Source organism: Parasteatoda tepidariorum, chromosome 7, assembly GCF_982258835.1.
Source record: "Parasteatoda tepidariorum strain Cologne lab strain chromosome 7, Ptep-v5.0, whole genome shotgun sequence".
In the NCBI taxonomy this organism is placed as follows: domain Eukaryota; kingdom Metazoa; phylum Arthropoda; class Arachnida; order Araneae; family Theridiidae; genus Parasteatoda; species Parasteatoda tepidariorum.
This window is the reverse complement of record NC_141761.1, coordinates 110,164,549-110,187,106: the sequence shown is the minus strand read 5'-3', so window position 1 is coordinate 110,187,106 and position 22,558 is coordinate 110,164,549. Positions and strand designations below refer to the sequence as shown.

Sequence of the window (22,558 nt, the reverse complement as noted above, 5' to 3'; positions counted from 1 at the left end):
CCAAAGATGTTCCTTTTTTTAAATAATAAACAAGTGGTTGATGTGTTCAAATATTTGTAATGCACCAAATTTATTATGAAGTGTCATTTACATGAATTTAGTCTTAGCTTTATACTTCTCATTACCTTTGTAAATAAAAATTATTTTTGTACCACATTTACTTGTATTATATCTTAAATTTCACTGTAAATAAAATGTTACATAAAATTTTATTGCTTTAGTTTTCTCCTTAATTTAAGTTGTACAATAGCATACCTGCCAACTTTTACGCATTTGGCATAAAATTTTATTTCTTTATTTAAAGTGGTAGTAAAATGTATACTTTCTATATATTCTTTGCATTTATAAACTTAATTTATAAAATTTTTGACAACCATTATTTTTAAAAAAATTAAGCATATATATTAATATGTAGTACTGACATGGTAGTCTGCATAAGCTTTGTCAAAATATAACCTATGTTTCTGCCTGAAATTGTAATTTAAATTCCATTTTACTACCACTGGGGAAAATCGTCCTCGAAAGGATTAAAAGTTGGCAGGTATGCAATAGACACACTACATTTAATAGATATATATCGCCAGCTCATTTAAAAAAAAAATAATAATAATCTTACGAAAATATTATAATATAAATATTCTTATCTATAAATGAAAAGGCTCATAGTTAACCTGTTAGATTCAAAATAATTTAGTTATGAGGTTATTTTTGCTAGAAATTTGCTTTTTATAAAATTAAAAGTTTAATAAAAAATTAGATTTCATGTTGAAAAACTCTAATTATTGCTAAATTGTACTATATTGATCAGAATATAACTATAAACAGTCAAATTTTAAATTAATTGTAGTCAGCCAACCGGAGAAAATATTTAAAATAACTTTGAATTACATACATTTTCATACACAAGTGGAAGTGATAAATAATAAAAAAAAACTCCATGATCAAAAATAATGAGTGAATTAAATTTGAGATGCATGAAAAGGAGTTAAATTTATACTTGTTTTTTCTAGATGAAATTAAATTTATTAAAACGTATAAATTTATTAAAAAAAGTTGTACTGTATTTTAAATGTTAGTTTTTTTTCCTTCATTAATTTAAGCACAGCAGTGAGCAAAAAAAAAATTTTATTCAGCATTCATTAAAACATTTACAATTTAAAAATAAAATATCAATTATACAATAGATTTAAAGTAATCTGTTTTTTCTAAATAAGTTTTGTGCCATTCATTTGCTAAGTAGAAAAAAGGTTCTTCGACTCCTTTGTTTTCCCTCTGCAATAGAAAAAAGTATATAATTTTAAAAAATTTCGCACTACAAAACTCGTAACATCGTTGACATTTATAGAAAAGAAAAAAATTTCGAACTTAAATGTGTTAGGAGAGCTATAGCAGGGTTCCCACGGTACTTGAAAGTCCTTGAATTTAGTTGAAAAAAATCAGGGGCCTAAAAAGTCCTTGAATTCTGCCTAAAGGCCTGGTTTCTTAGGACAGGACGCCGTCAACTGGAAACCAGCGCTAACCTCTGATTGGACCATTTGTGAGTTTGATAGTATACGTCATCGAACGCTCATCTTGAACTACAATTGCCGTCCAACTCAACTGCAGTTGGATTACAACGTGACGTTAACCACAGAAGCAATGGCGGACAACAACCAACAGCACATTGAAATCAGCCAAGATTTTGATTTTGACATTAAACATAGCACTCTTCATTAAGCTCAGCTATATTGTGTTTTTTCTAAGACAAAGTCATTATTTGTTCTCTAAAACACTGATCGAGAAAAACAAAATCAATACAAATTCAAAATAAATATTTGTTTACGTTATTAACGCATGCGCAATGAGAGATAATGTCTGCGTTTGACCGACTGCTCACGCTGAGCTAACAAAAAAGTATTTTTTTGGTGTCAGCTCTACGCCAATAACAGAAGTATTTTTTTTGGCGTCAGCTCTACGCCAACTTTCCGCTGACGCCCAGATAAGGCGCTTGTCCTAATAAACCAGACCTTTAGGGTACTTGATTTTTTAGGATTTAAATTAACACTAATCTTTCTTACAAAAAACCAGTAAAAAAAAATAAATAAATTCAAAGGAAGATTATAGAAATTCTGTTAGATGCAATTTTTAATGCTTGAAGTGAAAAGGGGTTACAGAAAATGCAAAGCTTTTCTCTCCTACATTTTCCACACCAGATTATTGTTCATCTCTGATGTTTTAAAAGCTGAAATTTCTAGCAAATTTTTGGTTTTGTAGTCATAGTTTTCGAATGATATGTAGTGTTTAATCGATTTAGAAATATGTTCAATGTGTTAACTTCATTATAACGACAGGTTAATATTGTTATCCTACTTGTTCTTTTAATTTATGTACGAAGGATAATTAATTTTTTATCATTTATAATCAAATTTTTACCTTTAGTTTTTACTGCTAATAAATATAATTTAGTTCTACAGGTTTCATTGAATATGAATAAACATCGTGATTTACATTAAACTGATTCTTGATTTATGAATTGGAATTCATATAAAATGTTCTACGAATTGAGATTTAAATTAAAGTGATTAATGACTCACATGTCGAATATTACTTTAAAGTTACTTGCAAATTACTCATCAGGATTCGTATTAAGGTATTTTATAAATCATACATCATGATTCACATTAAAGTGATTTATCAATCACACATCATGATTTCAATTAAAGTTATTTCTGAATCATATAACGTGATACGTATTTAAGTAATTTCAGAATCATGCCTCACAGTTCTTATTCCAGTATACAAATCACGCATTGCAATTCACAAAAGAGAGATTTAAGAATTACCACTCCCAATTCTCATCAAAATGATTTAAGAATCACACATAGTTTCAATTTACAAATCACACATTGTGATACGTAATTTACGCAATCTTCGAGACGTACTTCACCTTTCTTATAATTTGAATTTACATATTGTATATTTAGATTTGTATAAATGCGATTTAAAAATTATGCTCAGTGAAAATTACGCATATTCACAAAATTTTAATAATCACGCTTCACATTTTAAGGATATATTTTAAAGAAAATTAAGCTTGGTAAGTCTTAGTTATCTGTAAAATATTTCATACAATACAAAAGATTTTATTATGTTCGAAATACATTACTGATATTCTAAAGTAACAAAATAGATAATTTGTTTTTAAAATTGAAACAGGATATATTTTGATATTTTATCTAATTATATGCATTTCCTGTAACCTAAAATTTGATCTAACATATTAAATAAAAAGTATTTATATTTTAATAACCGTACAATCACACAAACTTTATCAATTATTTACTATGCTTGTTTAAAGTAATATGCATTATTTATTAATTCTAATTCACTTCATTACATTTTTCATGAAGAGTTTCAATGAAGGTAGTTTTTAAATGTTGGCTAGTATCGTTCGTATGTCAATTGGATTTTTTTTTATTTATCAGTTGGAATTTTTTAAAGTGATTTGAAACAGCCATGTAACTATCAACCATTTGTATTATTAGGTGATAAATTTAATAAATATTTTTTTGTTGTTGAATAAGCATTGTGCTTTAAATATATACAATTTCTGCTTCTACGTAATTGTAAAATTTGGCATATAACTAATACCGAATAGGTCCTTGAAAGTCCTTGAATTTTTTTGAAAAATTGAGTGGGAACCCTGTATAGGCAAAACCAAACACTTTAATGTTTATAACATTAGTTACAGAAATACTGGGCAGATTTTCTCTATCCTTGTATTGCTAGAGTTCTTAAAATATTAAAAATTTTGAAATTAAAATAAAAATTTTAAAAAAAACTTTTTAAGATTAATTAAGAATTTTCATTGTTTAACTTTACGTTCTTATTTTTAATGTACATCAAACGAATTTTAATCTACCATCCTAATAAGGCCTAACACTTTCATTTGTTATTTGTCTAAATTTAAAAAACATGTAGCAAAAGATAAAACATTTTAAAGAAATTAAATTTTTACAATTTAGGATTACATACAATTTTTATAGTTTGAAAGAGAAAATAAGATCAATTTAAGCAAAAAACTTATCTACTGTACCAAAGGTCAATTACAAGAAAATGTACTAGAAAATAACAATCTAAGTAAAAGAAATGCATGGACAAAATTTTGATAAAAACATCACAACTAATAAAATAACGATATGCTGCTGCATTTTTATTAACTTGCTATTGTGTCAATAAAGGTTGAAACTTGCAATCAAAATTTTGATAACTTTCCAACTAGCTGGAGCACTTCAATCTGTACTGAAAATTTATGCCTATTAACAATGCCAGCTGCAATTGTTTTCTGGCTGTAATAAACAGAATTTATAGCAAAAGATAATCTACTGTCGAACAAAATTTTGATTACTTTTAAACTAATTTTCCTTGCTGCTGCAGAATTATCACCCATCAAAATTTCAACTATTTTCCTACTAACTAGAATTTTTAAATCTGATCTAGAGCTGTGATGACAATACAAGTTTCAATAGTATCCTATATGCTGCAAGCAGAATTAATCTCCACTCTCAAAATTTTGACTAATTATAGTTCCTGAATCTCCACTGTCTGAAGACAATTCAGTTATATGTCTGATGACAATTCAGGTTTCAAATGTTTCCTGACTGCTACAAACAAAATAAAATCTATAGTCAAATTTCAACTACTTTTAAAATAGCTTTCTTGAGTACAGAATAATTATCAATCAAAATTTAGACCTCTTATATACTAGAGTGCTTATGTATCCTGTCTGCTACAAGCAGAATTTAACACCACAATCAAAATTTTGACTAACTATAGTTCCCAAATTTATATTGAAGCTCTACGTCTAATGAAAGTACATGACAGTTATGGACAGAATTTATCACAAAAGAAAGCCCACTGTCAAAAACAGTTTTTGAATGCTTTTAAACTAGCTAGTCTGCTGCTATTTTAAATTTTACTTTATTTTATATTTCTCAAGTAGATAAAAAAAAGAGAGAATATTTTTATTGTTGGACCCATTATTTTCACAACCACAGAAATTCCCTCTGTGTCTTTCGAAAGTTATGAATTCAATGTTTTGCATTGACAAAAATAAAATTATTTCCTCTTATTTGATCTAATTCAAAAATATGATTTTTAAAATTTTTAGTTTATTATTCTAACACATCGAGACGAATATAAATTATCTATGTTTTTTGTGTAGATAATGAAGAATTAAGTACATTTTGAAAATACCTAAAAATTACTTACAGATGAACACTCAAAATACTGTAAATTATTTTTTCTAGAGTAATCTTGAGCAATGCTTGCTTTAACTGCTCTTCTCTCTTTTAAATCAGATTTTGCTCCAATTAATACACCTTAAAGATAAGTAAAATAAAGGTTTTAAGTAAAATTGCTATGTTAAAAGATTGTGATGTTATTAAATTATGCTAAAAATGTAATATACACAATATTGGTAATTCAGAATATAGTGTGAACAGGGTTGGCAGGTTTTTGACATGTAACAGTTTAAACCGTCACGTCAAAAACCTCACTGTCAAAAATGTCGAAAATGTCAAAAACCTATATTCATATGTGAAATTTAATTAATACATAAAATTTATATATTTTTTAAAGGGTAGTGTTTCTAAATATGTTCGAGAAAAAATAAATTTTAAATTTTGAAGAAACACTTATATTTTGAATAGTAACCAAAATCTTGTACTTTTGAAAACTCACATCTTTTGTAATATTATGAATTCATTTTCATGTGTTATTGAAAATCTGCAGTGATATTATTAAGAAATTTATTTATAACCAAATTTAGTGCATAGTATAGATTATACTAAAAATTAGACATTTTTAAAGATAAACATTAGCAGTTTTGTACATTAGACATCTTCTTTTAAAGAAAAATCTTTTTAATAGTCTTTTAAATCTTCTTAATAATCTTTTTAACATAAGACAATACAAATTTAAGTGCTTTCTGTTAAATACACAGAGTAGTTAGTATCGATTTACAGTATATTCAGCCTATTCATTTACTATGCTGAAAATTTAGTTTATCCAAATACTTGTGAATTTCATTTTGCTGAATACGATATAGTTTTGTTGAATATCTAAATATTCAGCTGTTGAATAATTACTTCTTGCTTTCAAGATATGCATTATTTGTATTCTTAATACAAGTGACGAAAAAAAAATTAAGAGATAAAAATTGTTTTAAAATGATAAGTGTAATAATTATAAATAAATATAATAAACAATATGAATTATATTTATCATTATTCATAAATATAACTACTTTTAAATTCAAATTAACATATTGGATAATAAAGATATTCGGTATAACATTAAAAAAAAAACTTTTATACACTTGTATCAAGTTTGTATTTATACAACATAACTTGTAAGTTCCTTATAAATAAAGCCCGGATTTTGATGACATTTGCATTTTTTTGCATTTTCGGACATTTTTTGACCTTTAGAGCATTTTTTTAGATTTATAGGGCATTTTTTTTAAATTTTGTGGCGTATTTTGCATTTTAAAGCATTTTTTTAAGGTTTTTGTTAATTTTTTCAAATTTTTTATTATTTTTTGGGGTATTTTTATTACATGAAATGCAAAATTTGTCTCATAATTTTACATTTCATATTGTAACTCTCAAAGAATGTTTCAAAACATTTGATCCTAGTCAGCTTTGCCCCCTAAACCAGTAATCACACGATGGGGTACCTGGTTGGATGCATGCGTATACTACAGTGAAAATTTTAAGATAGTGAAGTCTATCGTCAGTAGTTTTGATTCAGAAGAAAAATCTGATAAAATCGAAGGAAATTTAGCATTTATCAAGTCTAACTTTGCTATTGTGTCCTCAACAATTACAAGCTTGGAGAAACAAGAACTGGAACTTAGCGATGCAATAAATTATATTGATGTAGTGAGTCGAGTGTTGCAAAAAGCAAGGGGAAAAATAGGACAAAGTGTAGCAGCTAGATTGAACAAAGTTTTGGAGAAGAACACTGGCTTCCAAACAATGAAGAAAATCTCTAGGATACTAACAGGTGAAGCAACAACTTTTCAAATTGGAGAAGAATTGTCAGTAAGTGAGACCGTCTTTTTCAAGTACGCACCATTAACATCAGAAGAAGCTTCTCCAGTTATAAAAATTTACTTTCAGACAAAACACGCTCGTTTACATTTCAAAATATCGAAGAACATTTAATAATCCAATATAATTCTGATAGTTAGTAATATTATTAGATAGTTAGTAATATTATATTCATTAAAGTTTCGATACAAAATGAAAATGTTTCGGTGTCAATACATTTTCCTTTTTTTTGTTATTTTAGGATATAAAACATATTTTTCAAACTTTAATGAACGTAGAACAAGTATTGCATTGCTTTATAGTTTTTGAAATGACTCATAATTTTAAAGAGTAAAACATTGTTTTAGTTCGATATTTTTACTTTATTTAAGTCATGTCATAAGGCATTTTTAGCGCAATTTTCGGATTTTTAGAGCATTTTTAAGGTCATTTTTTGCACTTTTTAAGGGCATTTTTAAGGACATTAGTTGAGATTTTTTAGGTCATCAAAATCCGGGGGCTACTTATAAATATTAGTTATATGTTCCTTATATGTCAAAAATGCATAGTAATAAACTTTTAATTTTCTTAAGTATCAAAAAGAAGAAAAAAAATTTTAAATATAAATATTTAAACAATTTTTGTGCAAAATTTTTCTGCACATGCATTTGAATATAAATTTCTGAGATTTTAAATCTGTTATTTTACCTTAATTTTAATTAAAAAATATTTTAAAACCTGCTGATTACCTATAGTATAATTAAATTACAATATAATGCATGGCAACTGTTGGTAGTTTTGAAGTTTATATATTTTCTTGGCATACTTCAGTTTTTGACATTTTTGATGGGTTTTTGACGGTTTAAACCAGTATTATACCCTTGTCATGTCAAAAACCACTTTTTGACGTCAAAAACCCAACCCTGAGTGTGAATAATCATTTCAATTATAGCTGTTTGAAGTGAAAGACAACAATAACAATATTACGCATAGTAATGTGTGTTTCTATCCTCTTTACATTTCTTCTAAAACTAACACCATTATACTTTTGAACAACATGTATGTTTTATGAAAACATTTGCAATTTTAATACAAGAAGTGCATCCATAAATTCAGACAGGATAATTTTTTTCTTATAGTTCTTATTGAAATTTTACGATGTAATGCCACAAATTTAGTCTTTAGTAATAATTCAAACTATTCTGAAGTCTTAAGAAAAAAGGGTATTTTTTATTTTTCTTCATTATTAGGCTTTTAATGTTTATTATACAGTTCTAAAACACAGTCAAAAAGTTCAAGAATCTATAAATATTATCATGGAATAAAACGAAAGTAATTCAAAATTATATAACAAAATGTTATGTTATAATCCAAAATTAAACAAAAACCATTCAAAAATGTTATTTAGTTATGGAACAAATAAGGAAATTTTGAATACGTTATTTTCTGTAAATTAATATGAAGGAAGAAAAATTCTTTTTTTAAGAGGACTCTAAAGGGTACTGGAAGTTAGTTAAATTATTTTAAGATGAAATATATCCTAAAACACATTTTCAAATGCTAAATAAAACTGACAAAAGACACCAAAATATGCATAAATCGATGATAATGCAACACATTAAGTATGACTTAATAATGTGATTATTAAAAGCACAAATTAATGACAAACCTGGTACTGTCATGTAACGTCCAGTGTTTCTTACTAAGTCTAACCATTTGGAACAGCTATTAAATGAATTTTCATTCGTGATGTCATACACAACACATACCACAGAAGGATGTTGCCACTAAAAATAACAAAACAATTTTAAATAATAATGTGGGGAGAGCTGTAATCAACCATGTCAACCATCATCTATAAAAAGGTACCCAAACATAGAATCGAGTTAGTATGTCCTATATACTAGTGAATTGGAATTGTATTTTTGTAGTAGTAAATACACTACAGTACTCCCCCTCCCGAATTTTATCTGTGACAGAATTCGATGAACGGATATTTCAAGTTTATTCATTGCTGTTTTGTGAGAAACTGGGAGAGATGTATTAAGATCACCGTACTTTTGAGCGCTGATCGTGAGAGCTGATGTTGTGTGTGATCGAAACTGAGTAGCAACAGTGCGAGGAGGTGGGTAATGTTGCAGTCACAAGTAGCAAGTCAACTTTTCAATGTGGACCATCCATCAAAGTAGGTATGTTCAAATCGAAGTGGAAGTTTCTGTCAAGGTAGGAATGTTCACATCATGTCCCAAGGTCACCAATGTGGGGAGAGTTATCAACAATGTCAACCTTCTTCTAAGTAAAGGTACCCCATCATAGAATTGAGTTAAGATGTCTTATGTACTAGTGAATTGGAATTGTATTTTTGTAGTGGTAGATACACTATAAATAATAATAAAAAATATTTCTAGAGAAACAGTAAAAGTTTTCTAATTTTTTTCACCTGAAATAATCAGGGAAAAAGATTTTCTTTTGTTTTACCTTTAAAAAATAGAAATTTGTTTTTCTATTATTTAAATATAAAACGGTCATAAATTTTTTTCAAAATTAAGTGAATAAAAAAGCTTATTTTTAATACATTGTAATATTTGTATTAAACATTAAAATCAAAAGCAAGATCATTTATCAAGTTATACTTTTTTTAATGTTGTAACATTGTTTAAGAACTTACCATTTGTGTTTGGATGTCTAAATATGTATCTTTTCCAGAAGAATCAATTATTAGAAGCTCCTAAAATAGATTGAATATTTCTTATATAGTTTTAAAATACTTTTTGGGTCAAATAAGTTTTATTTTATCATTAGGATTTTATAAATAAAATCACTATTGGATTTCAAAAAGAAATAGAGAAATACAGTAGATTAAAGAATCGAAATGTATACAACAGCACTAAACTAAAGATTAATATATAAAATTTTAGATTTACCTATAAAATATGAAAACAACAGGCATAACATTTTTAAATATTTATTTCAATATAAAAGAGAAACTAAAACTTAAGATTTTACTAAAAAGCATTAACCGAGATCTGAAAATAAATTCTTACACAAAAAACATCGAAAGCATATTATTGTTTTCCATGTAATTGTCTCTTTCTTTTGGTTTCGAACAAAATAATGCTGAAATAATATGTATCCATGATCATCTTTACAAATATATTTTAAATAGTTTATTGAAAAATTTTATATATAGAGCCTAAAAAGCATGAGAATAAAAATATCAATAATATTATTTCCTGTATACGGAATTAATATTGATTTAAAATTCAATTAGTTTATTAAATATAAGGTATTCTTAATTACCTTATATATAAACAGTGTTCTTCCCAAACGTTTTTAGTCGGACGATACGCCCTTTGATCCCTATAAATCCACCCTCTTCATCCTTTCTGTAAAAAAAAAGCCGCCAATCCCTTAAAAAACACTGCCTTTTTATTCATATTCTATTTTAAAAAAATAATTCACAGTTTAAGTAATAATTGCACACTGGTAAAATTATCTGTGATTATACGTTTAATTCTGATTACTGTAACAAATATTAACTTTGCTAGGATTATTTTCAACTCTCTTTTTTCAGGGGGGGGGATATTAATAAATTTTTTTAATGGTTTTAATTTTTTTTTTAAATAAATAACTTTTCTTTAAAAAAAATGCAACATCTAATGTTTATTTTCTCATAATTTTCAGTTTAAATTACATATAAAATTTTAAAGTTGTTTATCCATTAATATTTTTTTAGTTTACTTTTTTTGAAAAAAATTTATGCCCAGAGATTGTCTATTAGTACGCCTTTAATTGTTTTTATAAACTATAAATTTTTCTCTTATTCTGATAATGAGAGAGAGTCATTTTTTGAAATAACACATAAATAGTATAAGAGGGTAATTTAAAAATAGTTAAAGATCAAATTCAATTATTACATAATATTACACATTTTGATAAATATTTACGATGTCGAATGAGTGCCCTTTTTTATTCTTAGGGAAAACTCTGATATAAACACATAAAAATTTTTTAACCAACTAGGCATTTCGGATTTAGGAGGGTTTATATTGAAATTTTTCTTCCATACACCGTTTTCTCATGGAGAAACAAGGGAGAAACCTGCTTTTTTTGGTTGGTAAATCAAAAAAATGAAAAAAGTTAGTTTCCTGTAAGTCACCAAATGAGTAGAGGAAAATAGAATTAGACACAACTGCAATTTATTATTATTTTTTTTTAGTTGAAACTATTATAATTAAAAAAAATTGGAATAAAAATAATAGCTAGAGATTTAGATATTATCCCTGTGGCAGAATTGTGGCGATATTGTCGCAGAAAGCTACAGAGTTTTTTGCAGAAAGATTTTTCGTTTGGGAAGGAAAAAATTTTAATTTTCCTTTCTGCAGAATTTTTCGAAAAAAAATTTTTTTTTTTCTGTAGAATTATTTTTTAACGAAGTCTTTCTTGCGTATCATGATTTTTCTATTCTCATGTGAAGAATTTTTAAAAAATTGGTAACGAGCTAGAACTTTAAATTAATAATATAAAATAAAAAATTCAGAAATCGCAAAAGTTTTAAAGATAGTTTGCTCTAGAAATGATGTTTTGCCCTTTTTTTTTCTTTAAAGAACACCATATTCGACATACACTTATTTGAGTATCTCTTTTTTAAAGAGTCCTATTCACGTGATTCGTGATCTTTATTTTGGGAGTTACTGCACGGAATTTACGATTTTTAACTCATGTACATATTTTAATTTATTATCATTTCATTTATTTACAAACTTTAATTTGTGCGATGATTTACAAAATTCGAAAGAGGAAATAATTCTCGTATTTTTCCGCCTACAAAATGCGAGAATATCGACTATGATATTAGAATTAAAAAATATTACTTTTACAATTAAAATTTTTTATACATTTATATTTTATACTTTCTTCTGTAAACACAAAGTTCCTGTTACTAAAGTAACAGAAACTAGTAATTATTAGTTGTAGTAATAAATAATTGCTATGATTAAAAGTATCTTAAAGCAAAATATTAGTGCTAGGGAAGATTGCTGCAGAAAGTCCAAAAAAATTCTGCCGCAGAGGAGTTTACCTGATATAAATATTTAATAATAAATGAGTTAAAGAATTAATAGTTTTTATTTATTAGTCAATTATGGATGTTGTTTCCTACATCATAAAGCACTGCAGACTCTTTGCCACTAATAATTCAGTGCTACTGTATCCAGTGTATTTTGGGGTCATTTATTTCAATGTGTCGACAGTGAATAATAAAAAGACAGTAAAAATAGTGAAGACAGATCAGAATAATAAACAGAAATGGGGAATAAGACAGTAAAGATGTGGTTTGAGAGGTAATAAAAACTTAAAATTTAAAGTTAGAAAAAAAATCGTTACAAAACACCTATTACCTTGTCAACAATATACTAACTTTGAAACTTAAAACTAAATTATAATTTGCAAAACAAACTTTTTCTCGCTACTCTAATGATGCTTCCTATATCATAAAGCACTGCAGACTCTTTGCCACTAATAATTCAGTGCTACTGTATCCAGTGTATTTTGAGGTCATTTATTTCAATGCGTCGACAGTGAATAATAAAAAGACAGTAAAAATAGTGAAGACAGATCAGAATAATAAACAGAAATGGTGAATAAGATAGTAAAGATGTGGTTTGAGAGGTAATAAAAACTTAAAATTTAAAGTTAGAAAAAAATCATTATAAAACACCGATTACCTTGTCAACAATATACTAACTTTGAAACTTAAAACTAAATTATAATTTGCAAAACAAACTTTTTCTCGCTACTCTAATGATGTTTCCTACATCATAAAGCACTGCAGACTCTTTGCCACTAATAATTCAGTGCTACTGTATCCAGTGTATTTTGAGGTCATTTATTTCAATGTGTCGACAGTGAATAATAAAAAGACAGTAAAAATAGTGAAGACAGATCAGAATAATAAACAGAAATGGTGAGTAAGATAGTAAAGATGTGGTTTGAGAGGTAATAAAAACTTAAAATTTAAAGTTAGAAAAAAATCATTATAAAACACCGATTACCTTGTCAACAATATACTAACTTTGAAACTTAAAACTAAATTATAATTTGCAAAACAAACTTTTTCTCGCTACTCTAATGATGTTTCCTACATCATAAAGCACTGCAGACTCTTTGCCACTAATAATTCAGTGCTACTGTATCCAGTGTATTTTGAGGTCATTTATTTCGATGTGTCGACAGTGAATAATAAAAAGACAGTAAAAATAGTGAAGACAGATCAGAATAATAAACAGAAATGGTGAATAAGATAGTAAAGATGTGGTTTGAGAGGTAATAAAAACTTAAAATTTAAAGTTAGAAAAAAATCATTATAAAACACCGATTACCTTGTCAACAATATACTACTAACTTTGAAACTTAAAACTAAATTATAATTTGCAAAACAAACTTTTCTCGCTACTCTAATGAAATACTAATTCTCGTGTATGCATGGGGCACAAAAAGAACATATAGTAATAAAAAAGTCAAAAGAAGCTAAATCAAAAACATAAGTTCTCTCTAAATATAGCAACCATGTACAGGTGTGATTGTGAGCCCAACTCAAAAATCCTGAAAATTTTGTGAGTAAAATCATTAATGACGCATTTCGAAAAATTTATATCTTTATAAATTTGCATTATTGATATTTTCAAAATATGAAATTCTAAATAAATTATTTGCAGCATAATTTAGATTGATAAGTATGCATAAGTTTACTTTTATGTCTAATCACTATTATTATACCAGACAAAATATTTACAAATGAAAGAGATGCCAAGTATTAATTCTAGTTCTAATATTTCTAAATAAAATTTTTCCAAGAATACATAATACATAAATATGATCGATGATTTCTTGAAACTTTTGGACCTTGGATTTCCGAAAACTTCCGGTCGTAAACTGCCTAACCAGAAGTCGAGTAGGTAAGCAGCTCGAGATTTGTCTTTCGTTACATAAAGCAAAATCCATAAACCAAAAATATTTTATTTTTAAACCTTTGCAAAGCAATGAAGCAGAATTTTAAATGAGAAATTGATAATATTGCAAAATGTTTCAATATGCATACCTTTTCAGGTTACAAGTAAAATTTTGATACACCATGCGTAATTATGTAAGTCAAAATTTTAAATAATATGAGCACTTAAATTTAGAGAAGTAAAAAATATGTATATATATCTTAATCTAATGAAGATTTTTTAAACCGTTATTTATAATTACTTTAACTATTTTATTTTATAACCGTCGCTGAACAGCCGACCCAATTTTGGGTTTATGAGTACTTATCTAGTAGCCTTGTAATTTTGAACGCAATCCAGAAGACAAGGGAGCTCCTGGATCAAGTATTGGAAGAAACTTGCCTTCATGGAAAACTTTTTTGATGGAACTAACCCACATTTGAGTCACATGGAGGGAAAAATCTTTCATGGTTAGCTTGAAGGTTAGGAGACTCTTATCCGTGATCCGTCTATCACTGAGGACATTTCGCGTTCGCACTGTGGTCGGTGCAAGTTGGATGCGGAATTTATATCAACCACTAATCGTTGAGATTCAAACCCGGTTCACCTCATCGGAAGGCCAACTCCCCTGAGCCTTCACGGTTCAACTTAAACTATTAACATTCAACATACTGCAGTACTGGCAATAGCACCATCTGTTAAGGAATAAGAGAAGTATTTTTAACATTCGTGGACATTCAACAAGCTTTTTTTTTTTTCAATTTCTTCAACAAACACGGGGAAATTTGAGAATATACGAATAACAGGAGATAGTAGAAAAATACAGGAGTTCTACTTTTCACAGGAGACTTGGCAGGTATGAATATGTATTTTCACAAATTATTATTGGAAGCTTAAATCTGTTGTTATAATGTTAATATTTTTCATTATGACTTTAAATTAATGAAACCATTGTAATATATGCAATACAATACAATATACACTATATGCAAACTTACAACATATAAAAAAACTGCCGTGCTGCATTCTACAGTAAAAGCAACCGTTCCAGATAATAAATCTTAATATATATGAAGAACATACAACTATTTATTTATAAGTGTATATCATAAATTAGAAATAAACTACTTACAACTGCATCATCTGTATCGGGAATGGCTATTCTTTTAGTTTTTATGTCAATTCCACACGTCTAGAAGGGGGAAAAAAGGTTACACAATAGAATACATCAAAACTGCTAAGTAGAATACATAAAAGTGGTAAGTAATACCCACCATTACATAGTTCTTCTGAAATTTATCAGTGTCGTGTAAAAATGTGTGAAGTACTGCAGATTTTCCCGCAGCTGGATCACCTAGTAATATGTACATTAAAAAATTTTAAAGACTTTAGAATCATTATCATAGGGCTTTTAAGAAACAAGAAAAGAAAATTCTAAATGTAACTGAATATATATGTGTACAGCTTTTGAAATTTTTTAGATAGTATAAAAATAATTTAGATGTTGGAAAATTTCTTAAAAAAAAGTCACAGAACAACATTTTAATGATATGGCAATTAAACACCCATTTTAATTACACAAGCAAGAAGTAATTTAAGAATACATGTCTGTTTTTTTTTCTTAAATATTTTCGGGAAAGCTTAAGAGGTAGTATAAAAAGACCGTTACAGGGTTTGCCAAGTGGGCCCACCTTGAAAAAACCCACTTGGAACGATAAGTTGGTTTTTTCAACAAAAAAAAAAAATTATTAAAACGTATTGATGCACATTTAATTTTATATAATTTATTGTGCAATCTGTCTAATTGTGTAATATAGTTGCATGATTTATATGATTAAGTTTTTAATATTTGTAAAGTAAAAGAAACTTGAATCTATAATTTTTTACTGTTGAAAACTTTAAGTGGGTTTTTTCAAAGAGTAATATTTTAATGTAATTAAATCAAATCGAAATTTAAATAATGTAGTCTGAAAGGATCAATTTTTCAAATATAATTCGTGTTTTATATATTAATATTATTATCAATTCATATGTTTAAATAAATTTAAAAGAAACAATTTTTTTTTTTTTTTTTACTAAGTGATACATTAACAAATTTAAAGTTTTATTTTCTGGGTTTAAAAAAATAAGCTGAAACTTTTTATAAGAGAACTTTTTAAAATTATTCATCTAAAAATGAAATCATTTTCCTAGGGTAAATTATTTGAAAAAAACTGGGACAAGAAGTAACTGATACTCTTTATAATTATATATAATTTCAATTTCTTTTAATCTTATTATAAAAACATGGAAGACCATTATATATTTATTTCAGTTTTTTATTAAAGTCAAAAGTCAGATGAAATTTTAGTTTTTACTGATTATAAATATTTACTGATGATAATTTTATAAAGGGTAATATAAGTTTAAGAAATATAGTAAATAAATGTGTGTGAAAACAAAAAGATTAATAAACTTGTTCCTTTTATATTACTGCATTTATATTTTATAATGCTTGAGTTAAAAATTGTGAAACGTTATGTACCAAACAATAAAGAAGATTCAAATATGTATTAGTGGTATTGCATTATTTAAACTTAATATAAAATACATATAACAAAATTAAAATAACTTTTCGGATTTATTTCTATTTTTAAGCTTATACAACACTTTTTAATAAATGAAAATATGTACACAGTAAAACTTAAAGTTTATGAGCAATAATTGAAAAAACCAATTTTTCCTGGGTTTTTTCAAATAAAATCCAATTTTCCCTGGGTTTTTTCGATAAAACCCAAGCGGGTTGGGTTTTTTCAAACCCTTTGCGGCAAAGTTAAGTTAACATTCTTTGATTTTTATGGAACTTTAAAGATTATTATTAAATATGTTTATTTAAAAAAACATTTAATTTAAATGTTTTTGTTTAAAAAAAAACCACTTTTGTGAATATTTCAAAACTTAAAAATAAAGCAAGATTTTTCCTATGATAACAAGCATATCATAATCATGCACTTCTTGTGAAAAAACTAAAGTATCTATAAAACTTTTCTAAAAATCAAAACATTATTTTATAAAAATTTTCCATACTTTTCACTAATTACAAACATTTTACTACGGTCTCTTTAAATTTCTTATTTCAATAATGTTCTTTATTTCTTGAAGTACATTTTTCAGCATTTGATTTTGCATACAAGACTACTTCTAATATTAATAAAGAACTAAAGATATTTTTTGTTTTTCATCAAAAAAAAATATATGTGTTCTTAATGAAAAAATTCTAGTATTTAGTGAGGTAAATAATGTGGTTATAAAGCTTATAGACTCCTTTTGTTAAACTTTGTAGATCTAATTTTTACATAAAAATAAAATTAATTTAAAATATCATAAATAAATCTTTAATGAGCTAATTTCAAAAATAGATGCAATCAAGATATACTAGTAATGCTCTATATAACACAATAAACTACAGTAAAAATTTTAGAACAAAAATATATTTTGTGTAAATATAAAAACCAACCTTCATTCAAAATGGATTTAATGATAAGCACAAGTTATAATGAACATAATAATTGTACATCCTTGGACATTACACTTATTTTAACTCAGATTTTGTATTTCTACAAGCTATCATTAAAAATAAACACCATCCTGTTTTTAAAAGTTTCAAAAAACATTATCTTTAACGTCGTGTCTTATTAAATTGCAGGTCTGGTAAATTTTTAAAAAAAATTAAGACTTGGATCTTAATAAAATTCTACAAAGTAAAACATTTTTAAAGTGATAAAAGCTCTATTATTATTTTCTTACCAACCACAATACACTTAGCACGCAAGATGTTAGGCATGTTTAAGCGAACTATGCCACTCAAAGAACTTCGTAATTCATATGAATTAGACTTTCGACGATCACAACATGTCATTAATACTGACTAAATTTATTTGAATCTTGAATACAATCAAATCATTGCATAGCAATGATAGTTTATTTCTCAAATGAAAGGTAATCTGCACATTCGTACCCAAATGTATTCAAAACAGAAAGCTAAACTTAGTTGCTTAGCAACAAACATTGCCATCTCTAAAAAGTATATATTAAAATATTGTTTGCAAGCTAGAAGCGGCATTGATGATAAATAAAACGCACCTGCGGGTTTCCGTGTAATGAAATCCCGATGAGAGAAGAAGGAAGGGGGAAAAGAAAGGCGCTCTCTAATAAGAAGAGAGGATTTTATTTTATATTATAACAATAGTTGAACAGCCAATCCAATTTCAGGTTAACGACTAATAATGTTCGACTCCGTAGCCTTGTAAGTTTGAACCCAATCCAGAAGACAAGAAAACGCCTGCTGGATCAAGTATTGGGAGAAATTTTTCTTCGTGGAGGACTTTTTGATGGAACTATCCCGCGTATTTGCGTTACATGGGGAGAGGAACCTCCCATGGTTTGCCTAATAGAAAGGGGACTCTAACCCATGATCTATCTATCACTAAGGATATTTTACATCAACACTGTGGTGAGTGCGGAATCGACCAGTCATCTTTGGGATTCGAACCCGGTTTACCTCATTGGAAGGTGAACGCTCTATCCCCCGAGTCATCACGGCTCAAGAAGAGAGGATTGGAAAATAATTGTGTTATCGTCGTAATATCAGAAACGGGGAGAGAATCGAAGTAGAAGGTACAACGGAAGAGATTAAAAATATTGCATGCGGAATGTCGACAGAGGTACGAACCTGTAAAAGTATGAAGGTAAAGAAGCAAAAAGAATAAAAGGCAAATCAAAGAATAGACATAAATAAATACTTATTTTTCGGAATCTTATTTATATTATATGTTAATCCATGTTGAAAGTGACAATTTTCTGTGATGACAAATACATTTCTGTGATGACATAGGCTTTGTCATCACAGTAATGTATAAGTATTCTAAAATTATTTAAACTTCTGGACATTCCCAGCAATTTAAGCACTCAGGATATACCTAAATCAACACTAGACAAGAATAAGCTTTAAATACAACAATCTTTTGAATTAAAGCAAAATTACAAATATTTTTCAAACAATAAAGAATATGTTTAAAATGTCACAAATTAAACATTAATTTCGGTGACAGAGTTCAAAAAAAAAGTTATTAATAATTAATGCAAATTAATTTCTCATAAATATTTAAACATTAAAACATTCGAAGGACAATTTTGCTGACATTTACGCAAATTAATAAAGTCATAATTTTTGTATACATAAATTTTGAACAAAATCATACTGATTCTAAATTTTTATTTTTGTTCTTTAAAGAAAAACAGTAATATTTAAAAGTAAAGAAACATTACTTCTAAATCACGCGTAATGAAAGTTTCAAAATACTAGGGGGGGGGGGGACGTACATGATAGACAACACGCAAAAAAAATTTTACAAAAAGTAACTTCTTTGTAAAATTAGTAGCTTTGCAAATTTTAAGTTTTTCGAAATGTCTTTGACCGTTTCATAGGTTTTTATTGGAATTGTTGTTTCTAATGCCACTTGCCAATATCAGCAAGCCTGCTTGGTGAAACCAAGCGAATTTAAGACAGAGATTGCGTTTCTTGCATTTCAGTGGTGCGAGCTATGGCCGAGAATGCGACTTCAGGCACACACACGTCACAGCCCGTTTATAGGGTGAACCTATTAATTCATACACACATCGTAAGTTCTAACCTGAACCGGAGAACGATCAATCTCTAATTGAGTAGAGGAGTGAAAAAAATTTGTAGAAACATAATTTATTTCTTGTAGTCAAAATTAACAATAACTATTCTGTTCCCTTAATACAAAGGTAAGATAAAATCCCCTATTTCTTATAACATCAAACATGTGAAAAAAAGTTTTTTTTTTAATGATATTTTGTAAAAACTCATTATTAAAAAACAAATTAATATTGGACAAAATAAATTATCTTAAATGGTCAAACAAGCTGTTTGGGAAGTAGGAGTAGTAATTAATGTATATCAATTTCATTATACAAAATATATGACTCAATTATTGAAGGGAAAAAAAGAAAAAAACAAATCCTTGGAGCTCTTTGTGGGGCAGAGCCTTCCTCCAATCTGATCTTTTCTAGTGCTACTCCTTATATATAGAAAGTCTGAAATAATTTCAGAATCTAAACTTTTTAGGTTTTTAAATATCAAAAACATTAAATTTTAAGATGATGAGCATTGCTTACGCATTATATTAACATTATGATGATTTTAAGAACATTAAATTTTAAAACTGATGTGCTGTGCTCAAAAAAAAAAAGAAGAAAAAAAAAACCTTAAGTAATTTTTGATCCCTAATGATCGAATTTTTACGTTACTAAGAATCAAGCTTAATGGTTCACGGGGGAGACCACAAATATGCTAATTAGTTAACCATTTATTTTCGGTTAAGAAATCCGGTATAACTTTTTTTCGACGCATTTGGATTCTTTACCCTGAAAACAGCCGTAATCTGGGAAATCAATAGATTGGTCAGGAGAGCGGTACAATGTTAATTTTACCTTTTTTGTGTATATCACGAGAACTTTTTAAGTAATTTAAAACATTTTCCCACTCAATTATAAAATTCGTTTATCCAAGGATAATTGCATGCAAAAAATAATTTTTGATAATTATTTGTTAATATTTATTTAATAGTAATCGAAACATTTTTGAATTGCAAGATAGACATTTCCGTATAGACAAATACCGGTTCACGCATTTCATTCCAAAGAGAGAGTTTTCAACAGGACAAAATCCGGGTTTGAATCACAGCTGTGGTTGATCGATGCGAATTCCGCATCCGGCTTCCACCGACCACGGTGCTAACGTAAAATATGCTCAGTAGCAGACGGATCACGGGTTAGAGCCCCCTTGCTGTCGGACTAACCGTGGGAGGTTTTCCTCTCCATGTAACACAAATGCGGGTTAGTTCCATCAAAAAGTCCTCCACGAAGGTCAAATTTCTCCCAACACTTGATCCTGGAGTTCCCTTGTCTTCTGGATTGGATTCGAAATTACAAGGCTACGGAGTTGAACATTAGTAGTCGTAAACCCAAAAGTGGGTCGACCGTTCAACAACGGTTATAAGAAAATAAAAAAACTTAATACAGTACTAAGCACAACTTAGAACAGTACTATACCACAGTGCCTATGTTAAGCATCTGTGGTATAATAGACACTAATTACCACAGCCCCTATAACGGCCATACCAGTGGTATTTAATACAGCATTTATTTTAAGCATCACAGGTGTCAATAAAAGTTAGGAGATTTTTAACGGTCTTCGAAATAAGTGTCGATATTAGTTTGTTCACCAAAAATAATTATGAAAATATTAGTGTCGTTACTAATTTTTTTATGATTTCCAATTAATTAATTTTGGTTAAAGGTACAAATTGAAACAGAAAAAAAATTGAGTTAAATTTTTTTTTTTAATAAGTGACGAAATAGTGCTAATTCGTGAGATCCGTGAATAACTGCCTTAGTGTAACACGGTGCGTAGCCAAATCTTTCAACAAAAAATAAGCACCTTTTAAGCACTCAAAAATATTTTTAAGTACTATATACATCAACGAAAATAATTTTCCAAGACTTTACATGATCATGATAAAATAACTAGTTTCTGACAAACAACTCTTTTCTTAATTATATTAGCCGTTATAAAATGATCAAGAGATTTTTTGGTTTAATATCAGAGGGTGGAAAATGAAGCCTGAAATTGAGAATACCTTGCAAAATGCAGTAGAGTTGCAGATGAAAGTGCAATAATCTCACAAAACCCAGCTTTGTAGACTCACATGCGAACTCGCAAGTATTTCATCAAACATGTAAAATGATGGGCTCTTTCATACGCTAAATACCGACGGCACACCGAAATAGATTGTGATTGAATGAATTGTGAAAACGTTGAATAGAACGATGTCGTGAAAAACACGCTTTTACATAATGCATGACGAAAATCGACATTCCCTTTTCAAAAAGGGAAAATTAAACACTTTTTAAAAACATCCATGGAAAAAAGCACCTTTAAGGGCTTTTAAAAAACGAAAATAAGCACGTTTTAAGAACGCTACGAACCATGAAGTTATTGATACTTAATTTTGGTAATAACTTTTATCATATCACTTGGTGCTTTTTAATCTGTACTAATATACTAGTATTGGTCCAAAGATACTATCTTTAGATACTGTGGAAATAGGTTTCTTATTGCTAAACGAAAGAAATAAGTACCTGAGAAAATTGCTAATTTTGGTAATTTTTGACTATCGACTATGGTTGAACTCGAATAATAGCATTATGCCAAACGATACTAATTAGAGTTAATTTTATGATAAATAGAGTTAATTATATTAATAATGGATAAATTTCTAAAAGCATGTTCTGCTTAATCTAATAACGTAAAAACACCGGCAAAGGCAAAATAAAATTGGATATGTTTTAGCTCAATTAATAGCATCAGTACAGTAGTGTCTTTCAGTCTTTAACACGATTTTGTGACGTTGATCAATACAGATTTGATTT

General features: G+C 27.7%; 1 protein-coding gene across 2 annotated transcripts; it reads right to left on the bottom strand.

The window, feature by feature from the left end:
- Positions 1–1,108: 1,108 nt before the first annotated feature.
- Positions 1,109–18,122, bottom strand: LOC107456344 (intraflagellar transport protein 27 homolog). Of its 2 annotated transcripts, XM_087168478.1 has the most exons (7): positions 17,849–18,122; positions 15,337–15,416; positions 15,195–15,254; positions 9,742–9,801; positions 8,743–8,860; positions 5,251–5,360; positions 1,109–1,272 (listed from the first exon to the last, which is right to left on the bottom strand). In XM_087168478.1, exons 1-7 carry the CDS (start codon positions 17,958–17,960, stop codon positions 1,174–1,176), a joined length of 639 nt encoding a protein of 212 aa, XP_087024604.1. In that variant the 5' UTR covers positions 17,961–18,122; the 3' UTR covers positions 1,109–1,173. The 2 variants fall into 2 exon arrangements, with proteins under 2 accessions (XP_087024604.1, XP_087024605.1); XM_087168479.1 differs by lacking the exon at positions 15,195–15,254 and having other exon boundaries at positions 17,849–18,106.
- Positions 18,123–22,558: the final 4,436 nt, after the last annotated feature.